At 48.0% G+C, this 13,423-nt stretch overlaps 1 protein-coding gene across 1 annotated transcript in view; it reads right to left on the bottom strand.

Moving 5' to 3' along the window:
• TCN2 (transcobalamin 2) overlaps positions 1-13,423 on the bottom strand; it is a 153,993-nt gene that overhangs the window by 17,663 nt on the left and 122,907 nt on the right. The window contains exon 8 of the mRNA XM_086943302.1: positions 11,196-11,388. Coding sequence (XP_086799428.1) covers positions 11,196-11,388 — 193 coding nt within the window. The remainder of the gene's footprint in view (positions 1-11,195; positions 11,389-13,423) is intronic.

The following is a 13,423-nucleotide window of genomic DNA, read 5'->3' as shown; positions in this document are numbered from 1 at the left end:
TAGACTGGGAGGTGATACACAACACCGCACTGACAAACAAGATATCCCCGATCCTATGTCAGACGAAATATATGCTGTTAAATAGAGTGTTCTGGACCCCCCAGAGACTGTTTAAATGTAAATTGAGGGATACTCCTACCTGTTGGAACTGCCATGAAGCTCCTGGTGACTTGGCACACATGTTTTTTCATTGTTCCCTATTACGAACATTTTGGAATAAAATATTTACATACATTCAACAAGTGCTTGGAATCACGCCTGTCCAAGATTTCATATATGTCATTCTAGGTCCCCTGGAAACACAATTGCCGGACATTCATGACAGGCAACTGCTTGATATTATGCTGACATTGGCGTGCAAGGTCATTCTTTACAAATGGAAACATTTTGACGAAATCAACTTCAAAATGTGGCTGGAATGGCTCTCTTTTTTAAGAGGGGCAGATAATCCTGCACTGCAGTCAGCCACTTGGAAGCCCTCGAACAAAAAACTCTGGACATCCCTGGGTGCGTCATCCTCCCACTTTGAACCACCATGATATGCATCTCAACAATTGACTTTTCCAAACAGTATCCAAGTGGAATTTGAGGTGTTTGCTTGTGATTTTGTATACTTACTGCATATTCTCTACTACGCACGCAATGTACCGAATCTGGGTAAATCAACTACTATTGCCCTATGGATACACCTGTCCTCTCTCTTCTCACCTCTCTCTTCTCTTCTTCTCTATCTTTTCCCTTCTCTAGCTCTCTGTCTCTCTCTTCCTTTTCTTATCTTCTTCCCTTGATTTGCTTTTTGATTACTGTAAGTGTCATGATACCAAGAACTTGTTCATTTTGTACCTTTAAAGATTTATTGTATTGTCTTTATTTTTATCCTTATTCTTCAATAAAAAAGATTTGAAATAAAAAAAAGATTATGGTTATTTTACTCACTTTGTGCGTCATTATTTCAAGCACAGTATGATACAACTGTGGCGTTTTTTTTGTAGGAGGCCGGGATAATGCCCACAATTCTGAAATTGTCGAGTCTGATAGGAAGCCTCATGCGGGGTGGACCAGGTAATAGTCCATCCAGCTGGTCTTTCGTGTCCTATAGATCATTCTGCATGTATCGGTACTTCCGGGCATTTTGCCTTGGCAATTTTCGGAAGGCGGGACTTGCCAGAATTTTACCTGGGGCATATTGTGGGGGGTGTGGTTTATAACATGCCAGGTCATTTCCCTGTGTAGTACTGTACTTATATCTCGGAAAATCTACGTAGAAATCTAACATATGAATGTTCACAAATAAAGAGTCCACATATAAACAATCACATATCACGATGTAAAAACTTTCATGTGAAAATTCCCATCTCAAACATTCACATTTGAAAAGTCACATATAGGAAGTCACATACAAAAAGGAGAGACAGGGACAGTCTCGATACGCGTCCAGTCAACAAGGAATATTGTGAATGTTTTAGATGGGAATTTTCACATGCACGTTTTTACATGTAACTCGTGATATATGAAGTCTAAGTGTAAATATTGTGTGTTGTCATGTAACCTTTTCCATCCGTGTTTTTTGTTGTTGTATTATACACTATATGTTTTATATGTTCTACAGCCCTGAGGAAGTCCATGTAAGTTGGTCAAAATGCATTGGCTATTTGGCTGTTTTTTATTGGAAAAGAAGAATAAAGAACATTTTGTGATACAAACAATGGATGAGTTGCTTACCTTCGGTAACGATGTATCTGGTAGAGACGATTCTAGCCGCAGATTTCTTAACGTAAATTTATACCCAGGAGTGAGACTGGATCCAGAAAACTTTTCTGCAACAGCATCCCTGCGCGCTGGGGGGACGGCTCCACGTGACTCCGCCCTGACATCGTCCGTGTCCGTGAAGTCAGCGAAGATACTTAGTCCCACCCCGGCGCGCCTAGGTCAGTTTTCTTCGGTGAACTTTTCCGTGCCACTACACGGAGCCTTCACAACAAAAACTGTGAGAATACGGAAACAGTGTGCAAAAAAAGTAGCTAACAGAAAGGGAAGAAACTAATGGTGTAGAACCGCACCATCCAGAATAGGGCCAGCCACAATTGCACCAAAAGTCATGACAGGAAAGAACAGAGCACAGCTACTGCAAGCTAGCCTGCAAACAATATGACAGCCTCCCAGGGACAGGAAGCATGTGAAAACCTGCACAGCAGACAAAAAAGTCTGCAACCACAGCCCCGAACCGAGAAGGGCATCAAGGCCAGAACAGAAGAGGAATGACAATTCACCCCCAGACAACATCAACAGGGAGAGACATCCCCTACAAGAGCTAAGGGCCGAAACCCGGCCAAGGGGCCTCAACCTCCAGAACTGCAAAAGGGCCAGAAGTGCAAGCAACGAGAAGAAGAACACAAGCAAACCCCACACTGGAGACCAGGGTACAGGGGCACAGAAGCACCCACGAAGCACCAGAAGGGAAGAAATTGAGCCAACAACAAGATAAGCATCCCCCTAGGGAGGGAGTAAGAAAAGGCACTTGCAGAAAACAACCACCTGGAGGCAGGCGAGTGGAGAAGACCAAAGAAGGGTCCTCGCAAAACGGGGAGGCAGGACGGGTCATGAAGGAATCTGCGGCTAGAATCATCTCTACCAGATACATCATTACCAAAGGTAAGTAACTCGTACATCTGACAGAGACTATTAGCTGCAGATTCCTTAACGTAGAATAGATACCCTAGCCATACCCAAGAGGATGGAGGGTCTGCTAGAGGACCTCTCCAGCCTGGACGAACACAGGGCCCCAATATGGACGAGCCACTGGGACAGGGATAATAGCCCAGTCTCCTCAGTCAGAAGAGAGCCTTGTCATCTCCGAAAAACACAGACCCCAGAGGGGGTACGTGATGACCACAAAAGAGGCGGCTCAACGCTCATCCAGCAGGAGGAAGCAAGGACAAGGCGAAAGGAGGCTAGTGCACCCCAAGTCCAGACAAGGACCCAGGGATCTATATCAGAAGGCAAAGAGGTTCAGGCAACACAGAGGAGTATTGAGGAAGAAGAGCCACCCACAGACTCCAAGGAGAAGAGGCAGAAACACAGGCAAAGCCCTCCACCGGGAAACACACCCAGTGAAGAGGGCAGCCAAGCGTAATGCAACTTGAAGTCAACAGACAAGACAGAACGGCGCCTCAGCAAGAAAGCCAGGTGGGAGAAGAAGAACGTAATCCCACAAGATTCCCGCAGAACAAGAAGCAGGAGCGCCCGGGGCCCACGCCAAGGCCTCCGGCCACAGAAGAGCAGGCTGGTGCAGCCGGCTGCCGACAAGCGCCACGAAACTAGACGCCCAGACCACGTTGGGCTAAGAACAAGGGCAAGGCCAGAAATAATCCCTAATGACCCCTAAAAGGGGACCGCTCCGGACAGAATCGAACCACGAAGAAGTGCAATCTGCTAGAACCAGGCCGTCAACACAAGAAATTATCCCCTCAGAAACACCAGACAGAGGACCAGGCCAACCGGCAGACAAAGGGCAAAAACCCTGCAGCATCCCGCCATAGATGGCCAGGCCAGGCCATTCTCAAGTAAGGACCAAGGGCGACATCAGCGTAATACAACACAAGGTAAAGTGAGGAACCCGCAAGGGGGAGTCCACAACCTCCCAGCATAAGACAATACAATAGCTTCAAGTACCCCACATAGGGTAGGACATCTCCCAAAGAAAGCATGACAACCACTCTTAGGGAAGACAATCTGGCATCAGAGAACAAATTATAAACCTGCAGCAGAAACCACAGAAGGCTTAGTAATCAGCCAAAAGGTACATTCGTACCCAAAAAGGGGGCTGAACCAGCAGCCAACAGAAGAGAAGGGCACAGTAACCCTCACAGAAAGTGTAACAGCCACTCCAAAAACCAAATACCAGGAACAAGTGGGATAACGCCTCCCACAAAGACCCGGAGGATCGGCAAACCAAGTTACTGAGGAGGAGAAGGAGGAGGAGGACGGAGCCCCGCAAGAAGACGCTGAATAGCGGAGTCGGCATGAGTATTAAACAGCAGGACCCACCCAAAAGGAAGGTCAACCAGATGCTCTCTAATATTTTCTGGAAAAACAGCATCACATAGCCAAGCATGGCGACGGAGAGCCACAGAAGTGGCCATAGTACGGCCGAGAGCAGTAGCAACATCCAAGGCCGCATGAAGAATATACACGGCCAACTCCCTACCATTCAACACATGGCCCTGCAGATCAGCACAGGCATCCTCACGAGAGACATAAGAAAGAAGGGACACCACAGAATTCCACAGGCTAGAAGTAGCCCTGGCCAGCACACAAAGTGTTAAGCGCCCTCATTGCACTGGAAGAAGCGAAGACATTACGTCCCCATGAATCTAACCACAGGGCCTCCAGAGACGGAGGAAACAACACCACCGGTAAACACTGAAAGACATTTCGTAGTAGAGCGCCTTGAGGAGAAGGGTGGAAAGAAAGACAGACCGGGTCGTGCGGAGCAGGACGATGGCGGTGCATTAGTGCCTGAGGCACCAGATCGCCCATGGCAGGGTGCCCCCATAAGAGAATTATGGAGTGAAGCTTCAAAAGGAAGGAACAACTCCTGTCCACCAGAGCCCTGGTGGAGAATCTCCAATAGGTTGTCTGCAGAAAATGAAGTGACAGGTTCACCCATCCTCAGATTACCAGCAGCTGTGAAAATAGCCCAAACGATGGCAACACTGGCCTCAGTAGGGCGCAGCGGAGGTGAAAGCAATTCCTCCGTGGGTGACGATTGCAGACTGAGCCGCCCATCCCCAAGTCCAGGGGGAAGCGGCCAGCCCGTCATAGAGGAGGATCCACAGAGGAATGGGGAACCTGATAGGCCCCAGGGGAGGGTGGAGAGGCTGGTGGAGAAGCCAGCCACGAGCCATGGAAAGAAGGGTTCAAGGATTTTGGCCGTGGGGATGGCGAAGAGCCTTCCCTTGAAGATGCCAGTGAAAAGGCAAGTGCACGGTGCCCTGTCTGGAACACACCAACAGATGACGGACCTCACGAGATGAAGGGACCTCAGGAGACTAATCCAGAACCCGGAGCCTGCGCAGCTCATTGGGAGTCCGCCATCGGCGCCTGATCAGCATAGACCGGTGCCGGAATGGGCCTGCCGTGGCACCGGGCCGACTCCTGCCACCGCAAGCTCTCCAGGAGAATGGGGCGAGGCAGATGCCGGACCGGCGAAGGCGCAGCGCCGAAAAGGTGCTGGCTTGGCCTCGGATGGGGCAGCCACCCGCGCCGAGGACCGAGAGCGACTCGGGAAGGCGCCCCAGGCCCAGCCTCCATCCGCAACTACACCAGAGCCGGGGAGGAAGGCTCCTGGTGCCGGAACGGCACCAGCTCAACATCTGGTGAGGCAGCCGCCTGCTCAGAGGACCGAGAGGGGCTCGGTAGCAAGCCCAGAGTCCCTGCGATCACCTGCGACACCACAGGGAGCCCCGTAGGGATTTGCGGCGAGGCAGGGATGCGAGGTGCCGAATAGGGGAGCCCCGAAGGACCGCACCCAGACGACCCCACTCTCCTATAACCTGGAGCCTAAACCTTCGGCGCTTGAGCCGCCGGCGACTCCCCGGAAGTCCCCCCGCGAGGCAAGGGATCTGCGGACATCTCAGGAGGTTGAGGAAGGACCAAAGAAGCCTGAAGAGCCGCAGCGTAGGCTGTCATTTGGGCCCTAGCAGTCTCTGTGCCGGGAAACGTCTGGTAGGGAGGTGACAGGAGGGGGCGCACGTCCCGTGGGGAGATGGCGCCTGCCGCGGAAGGAGGACAGGGCCTCGGAGACAAACTGAAGGACTTACCAGCCGGTGAATCACGCCCAAAGGGCTGCGGTGATAGGCGATTCCTCAGACAAAACCGGCGGCTCCTCGCCTCCAAGGTAGAGGACAGATGCTGGGACGACACCGACCTGGACAAGCGTGCCAACAGCAGTTTCATCCGGCGCTCCCACCGTGATTTAGGCTTAAGGCGCTGGCAGGCGTTGCAACTCTCTGAGTCGTGGTGCTCACCCAGGCACCACATGCAAATCGGATAAGAGTCCATCACTGACATGGGACGTGCACAAGAGGTACATGTCTTGAAGCCCGAAGGCATTCGCACACTATTCCCCTGAACGCCAAGCGTGAAAAAGGGATAGAAGGCCTGAAAACAGGCCAGGACACAATCCGGATCTAAGTTGCACGCGGAAAAGAAAAAAAACTGACGTAGGCGAACGGGGTGGGACTTATGTATCCTCGCCGACGTCACGGACGCGGACGACGTCAGGACTGAGTCACGTGGTGCCGTCCCCGAAGCGCGCAGGGATGCTGTGGCAGAAAAGTTTTCTGGATCCAGTCTCACGCCTGGGGATAATTCTGTGTTAAGGAATCTGCGGCTAGTAGTCTCAATCAGATTACTCTTGGAATTGATGGTGCAATTCACACTTATGATAAACCTAACATTGGTCTTGGTGACTGCTCTCTGGAAACAGCGAGAGCAGTGGAGGTGCACACCGTATGAGTTAAATACTCGACTCTTTGTGGGTGGTTGTTGTTTTGGGGGACGTGTGTCACATGTACACTGTTGTGTATATGTTTGGCTTGCTGTTTCATTTTGCGATTGTATAAAAACTTTCTATGTCAAGTTTGGTAATGGACCTCTGGCAAATCACACCTTGCCATCCTACTTTCAAAACAACGTTTAAAATATCTGTGATGAGGCATTTGTCAAGGTTATCTGGTAGGTACGGCAGAAGTGAATGCCATTGAGTCTCTAAAGAGGGGACGCCCTAAAATATTGGGTCCCTGGGCCATTGCCTGCTTTGTCCATGCCTTATAATTACGGCTACCGGTTTTATGGTATTTATTTTAGTTACATTCCCTTCCGCATATTTATTGTTGGCTTATTTTATCTGGATTTATCCATTTTTATTTCAGGTTTTGTGAAAAAGAAATGAAACAAAAATAGTACATTTCCGCATTTATTTGAACAATAAATGTAAACTCTTATCTGCATAACAGGTTTCAATATTATGAGCTCAAACGGTAAATCAATACACATATATGAAAATATTAACATTTTAGTATCAACCTTTTGCAAATCTACTGGAGTTTAAGCATCATTACCATAATTTCTTTAGTAATCCCTTACCTGTCAACCTTCAAAGCTATAGGCCTGACAGTATTTTGAATCATTCACAAACTACTGATTTCCCCTTTTAGCTAAATTTAAAAGCAGACAGAAAAATGGTTTTCTGCCAGTATTTATCTGTAAAAATGGAAAACAGGGAGCCTTACTTATAATGCTCTTGGCTGAAATGGGTTCCAGCACAAGCCCAGTTTCTGCGCCAGAGTCTTTTTCAGGCCCATCCACTCTGGAAGGGGTCTCTGTGCTCTTCGTAATCTTTGTATGCCAAGCCTTAGATGGAAGACGTCATTGATATCAAGTCTAAAGGCAGTGGCTGTTTATGTCAGGCTAAAGGCACCGAGGAATGGAACTCTCCATGTCCCGAATTGGCTCCGGTTTCCAACAGGACAAGAGCCGCGTTGGATATGGTTTCAGGGGATGAAGTTCCAGACTTCTCCATTACTTTTCAGGACTCACATAGTCCACAAGTTGCTCATTGGGGAGTGCGACTGCAGGGTATCCCATCTCTTTTGTGGCTGCGGCGGAGCCTCTTACTCAAATCGCCCCCACCTCGACCTTTGTCTTCTCTTACGTCCAATACTGATAAGACTCATCAGTCTGAGGCTCCTGCGGGCTGAACAGCTTGTCTGATTATATTTATTCCCTGCACGTTTTTGTGTAACGCCGGAAAAATGGATAGGTTCCCTTACTTTAACAAGGTAATCATTTAAGCAGGCAGACCTATACAGTTTACTAAAATGTATATAAAACCTCCCTAAGTATCGGATGACGTCCAAACACGCGGGTCATGGCACCTTATCAGAGGTGAAGACACAAGGGTCCTCCCAAGTGCATCATTCTTTGATGACGATGAGCAAGTTACAGTCCAGCCTCATTGGCGCTAAAAAACATATCCAATCTGGCGCCAGGCTGAGCAGCAGAAGTCTGGGTCTTAAGAGGAACAGAGAAAGGAAATCACTGTGCCGGGACCCCGCTGCTGGAGGGGATTGAGGTCGGTGGGGCGTCTGCATCACCGCTGCGACTAGCCCTGCTTGCCTATAAATAGGTGCAGCACGTGCTGCAGGTGCGGCCTCAGGAGGGCTGCCTGTGGTTAATACTGCATTGTCCACCAGGGGGCTTTGTGAGTTGCATCGCGCGCTGCATACATAAGCTTTTTTAGGTCTCGCCTGTCGATGCGCATGCGCATCGAGCAAGCGAGAGTATTGGGACTTATCCACTCTTTATCCACACTGCAAGGAAACGTGGCGATTCCTTGCAGTGCCCGTGACTTTTAAGCTCAATGCGCATGCGCATTGAGCTTAAAAGCGCGTGCACGTCCGTCTTGGTTTACCCGCTCCGCCCCCTCCCCTTCCCGCCGTCTCGCATTTCCCCTGCCGCATCAAAGGCTTTCACGGCCGGCCGGCCATGCTTTCAGTTTCACGACCGGCCGGCCGTGTGAATTACATTCCAAAGCCCGCTCTCCCTGCTCCGCCCCCTGCTCCGGCCGAGACGCATTTCTCCTCCCTCCTCCCCCCTCCTGGGTCAGGTTACCCTGCTTTCTCTTTCGTTTTTTTCGTTATGCTTTCTGGCAACAACACACAGTCGAGTAACGCAGGCAGAGAGAGGGACATCCGGGGCTCTGCTCACCACGGAGGTACGTTCAGCATGTTTAACTACTATCACCAATGCTCACAAACTATTGAAAAGGAATTTAAAGTTGGAATCTTAATTTAAATGTGTATGCCGAATTTAAAGTTGTATTTAAAGTTGTATGCTGGCCGGGGGGCGGGGGAGAAGAGGTGGCCTTTAATTCTTTAAAGCAATATGTGCAAGCCAATATGGGAGCTATTTAAATAATACTCGCACGGACCTCGAACATATTTTCACCACACACTCCTCGAATCCAGACACAATTCCTTCCATACGTTTTGTCTATCTTGCCTCAGCCTACTTTTTTAGAAATCCCGAATCAGTTGCAAAAAATGGACATTTTCTGAGAAGCCCAGGATTATAACCAACTGAGCTAGATTAAGTGGCCAGTACCACTGCTTTAAAGGGTACTGTCTGTCTGGTACTGAGTGCGGTTACTTTTTTATTTTCAGAGAAAGAGTAGCTGCACTTCTCATGAGAATCATAATAATTTTAATTGTAGAGTACCTGTACTTTACAAAAAACAAGCTGTTACCTGCACTTCTATTTCTATTTCGCCATTTCTAGCACTGGCCAGTACTATGCCACCCATGTTGGCTCATTCTTTTCTCCTTCCTAGGCAGACGCAACAAGTACCAATGATTTAGGCAATAGTTACACCACGTTTTTAAATAACATATTTCAGTAATGTTTTTGCTGTGCGCGTACGTACCTGTCAGATACGTTCCGGGTACATTAATCATCATGATATGTTGGTTGTAATAAGAAATGTTAATAATCATCATGATGTGTTTGTTGTAATAAGAAATGATAGCAACTTTGTAAGTAACGTTGAACGCAGTGTTCTAATTTAAAGAAAGCATACGCATTGCTTACTCGTGCCCCACCCTCACTCACCCTCACTCACCCTCACTCACTCACCCTCAACCCCTCACCCTCACCCTCACCCTCACCCTCAACCCCTCACCCCCTCACCCTCACTCGCCCTCACCCTCACTCACCCTCAACCCCTCACCCTCAACCCCTCACCCACCCTCAACCCCTCCCCCTCAACCCCTCACCCTCACTCACCCTCAACCCCTCACCCTCACTCACCCTCAACCCCTCACCCTCACTCACTCACCCTCAACCCCTCACCCTCAACCCCTCACCCTCAACCCCATCACCCTCAACCCCTCACCCTCACTCACTCACCCTCAACCCCTCACCCTCAACCCCTCACTCACTCTCACTCACCCTCACTCACCCTCACTCACCCTCAACCCCTCACTCACCCTCACTCATCCTCACTCACCCTCAACCCCTCACCCTCAACCCCTCACCCTAACTCACACTCACCCTCACTCTCACTCACCCTCACTCACCCTCACTCTCACTCACCCTCAACCCCTCACTCACCCTCAACCCCTCACTCACCCTCACTCACCCTCACCCACCCTCACCCACCCTCACCCTCACTCACCCTCAACCCCTCACCCTCACACAGTGCAATAGGTCTCGGAGCATTTGAGTTAGAGCTTTTAGAATTGTTTATGGCTTTTTTTATTTGTAATTCTTTAGCATTGGCTACAGGAAACAAAAATGCTAAAGATTTACAAAAAAAACCCATAAACAATTCTAAAAGCACTAACTCTAATGCTGCGAGACCTATTGCATTTCCAATGCTTGTTTCGAGGACAGTCGAATGATAGATACTGGAACGAACTATTTCAACATTCATCCTTCCGAGACCAGGGACATGAGCACCATCCACTTCGGTGTCAGTAATGTGGATTATTTTGCTATTCAAATGTACAGGAATGCGTATTTTACAAACATACATGCACGATATTGTGTTGTTTTTTACTGCATTGTCATAGTCTGTTTTTGTTATTAGTTAACAAGTGCTTGTGTAGAGTCTGGTATTTATCTCTATTGTTTTCACGTCATTAGCGTGTATCACACTGGTTTGTCCCACGTTTGTGTTTACTATAAAAACTGCAAATCCATTCCGGGCGCTTCAAGTGACCAAGCTCCCTAGTGGAGCGAAACGCGTCTTGGATGGACATTTGTCCTTTGATTTACTTTTAAAATAAATGTACTACTCTGCTATCCATTTGAGGATTTGTACTCCTTTACTTGTTTGCTGCAAGAACGGAGGTGATTGAGAGATCTACACCTGGTCTCCTTTTGCCGAGTATTGGCGAAACAGGAACATTGTTGGAGATATATATATATATATATATATATATATATATATATACATACATATACATATATATATATATATATATATATATATATATATATATATATATATCGATATATATATATATATAATGAAGGACAATTCATTTACTTAATCTGTAAGCCTGCTCCTCTACACACATTTTAAGGTAAACACCTGCATACACATTGCACAGAAAGGCTGCTATCCTTACGAGAAGTGCTCGGGGTCCCGCCTCTGTGCCTCCGTCAGCACCTCTAGGAGTGAAGAACCCGTGGGGACCTGCAGCTCCACCGTGTACCCCCAGATGAGGCCTGGGACCTCCTCGACTCTCAGCTGCAGGGGGATGTCTCCAGGCAAAACCACACCCTTGGATGTACCGGAGCTGCTGCGTAGGGTCAATGTACCTGGGAAAGAGAGAGGTGGGAGAATAAACCATAAGTGGAGGAGAGAGGCAGAGTGAACAGAGAGAGATGGGAGAATAAACGATAAGTGGAAGAGGGAGGCAGATTGAAAGAGAGAGATGGGAGGATAAAACATAGATAGAGGAGAGAGGCAGAGTGGAAAGAGAGGGATGGGAGAATAAACCACAAGTGGAGGAGAGGGGCAGAGTGAACAGAGAGAGGTGGGAGATAAACCATAAGTGGAAGAGAGAGATGGGAGAATAAACCATAAGCGAAGGAGAGAGGCAAAGTGAACAAAGAGAGATGGGATAATAAAACATAAGCAGAGGAGAGAGGCAGAGTGGAAAGAGAGAGATGGGAGAATAAACCATAAGTGCAACAGAGAGGTGGGAGAATAGACCATAAGTGGAGGAGAGGGGCAGAGTGGAAAGAGAGAGATGGGAGAATAAACCATAAGTGCAACAGAGAGGTGGGAGAATAAATCATAAGTGGAGGAGAGCGGCAGAGTGAACAGAGAGAGGTGGGAGATAAACCATAACTGGAAGAGAGAGATGGGATAATAAACCATAAGCGAAGGAGAGAGGCAAAGTGAACAGAGAGGGATGGGATAACAAAACATAAGCAGAGGAGAGAAGCAGAGTGGAAAGAGAGAGATGGGAGAATAAACCATAAGTGCAACAGAGAGATGGGAGAATAAATCATAAGAGGAGGAGAGAGGCAAAGTGAACAGAGAGAGATGGGATAATAAAACATAAGCAGAGGAGAGAGGCAGAGTGGAAAGAGAGCGATGGGAGAATAAACCAAAGGAGGAGGAAAGAGGCAGAGAGAGCTGGGAGATAAACCATAACTGGAAGAGAGAGATGGGATAATAAACCATAAGCAAAAGAGAGAGGCAAAGTGAACAGAGAGAGATGGAAGAATAAAACATAAGCAGAGGAGAGAGGCAGAGTCGGAAGAGATAGATGGAAGAGTTGTGAGAATAAACCATAAGTGGAGGAGAGAGGCAGAGTGGAAAGAGAGAGATGGGAGAATAAACTAAAGGCGGAGGAAAGAGGCAGAGTGAACAGAGAGAGCTGGGAGATAAACCATAAGTAGAGGAGAGAAGCATAGTTAAAAGAGAGGTGGGAGAATAAGGCAAAGGTGGAGGAGAGAGGCAGAGTGGAAAGAGAGAGATGGGAGAATAAACCATAAGTGGAGGAGAGAAGCAGAGTGGAAAGAGAGAGGTAGGAGAATACACCATAAGTGGAGGTGAGGGGCAGAGTGGAAAGAGAGAGATGGGAGATATACCATAAGTGGAGGAGAGAGGCAGAGTGGAAAGAGAGAGATGGGAGAATAAGCCATAAGTGCAACACAGAGATGGGAGAATAAACACAAGTGGAGGAGAGAGGCAAAGTGAACAGAGAGAGCTGGGAGATAAACCATAACTGGAAGAGAGAGATGGGATAATAAACCATAAGCAAAAGAGAGAGGCAAAGTGAACAGAGAGAGATGGAAGAATAAAACATAAGCAGAGGAGAGAGGTAGAGTGGAAAGAGAGAGCTGGGAGATAAACCAGATGTGGAGAAGAGAGGCAGAGTGGAGAGAGAGATGGCAGAATAAAACATAAGCAGAGGAGAGAGGCAGGGTGGGAAAAGATAGATGGAAGAGTTGTGAGAATAAACCATAAGCGGAGCAGAGAAGCAGAGTGGAGAGAGAGATGGGAGAATAAACCAAAGGCGGAGGAGAGAGGCAGAGTGAAAAAGAGAGATGGGAGAATAAACCATAAGTGGAGGTGAGAGGCAGACTTCAGAGAGAGAGAGAGAGAGAGAGAGAGAGGGGAGAATAGACCATAAGTGGAGGAGAGAGGCAGAGTGGAAAGAGAGAGATGGGACAATATACCATAAGTGGAGCAGAGAGGCAGAGTGGAGAGAAGAGAGAGAGATTGGAAAATAAACCATAAATGGAGGAGAGGGGAAAAGTGGAAAGAGAGGGAAAGCAGATGGTAACAAGCATTGGTAAATGCATTATGTTTCCCCTAAGTGATTAATCTTAAGCTGCT

The sequence above is a fragment of the Lissotriton vulgaris genome, chromosome 11 (genome assembly GCF_964263255.1).
Source record: "Lissotriton vulgaris chromosome 11, aLisVul1.2, whole genome shotgun sequence".
In the NCBI taxonomy this organism is placed as follows: Eukaryota; Metazoa; Chordata; class Amphibia; order Caudata; family Salamandridae; genus Lissotriton; species Lissotriton vulgaris.
This window is presented reverse-complemented; position numbering and strand designations above follow the sequence as displayed.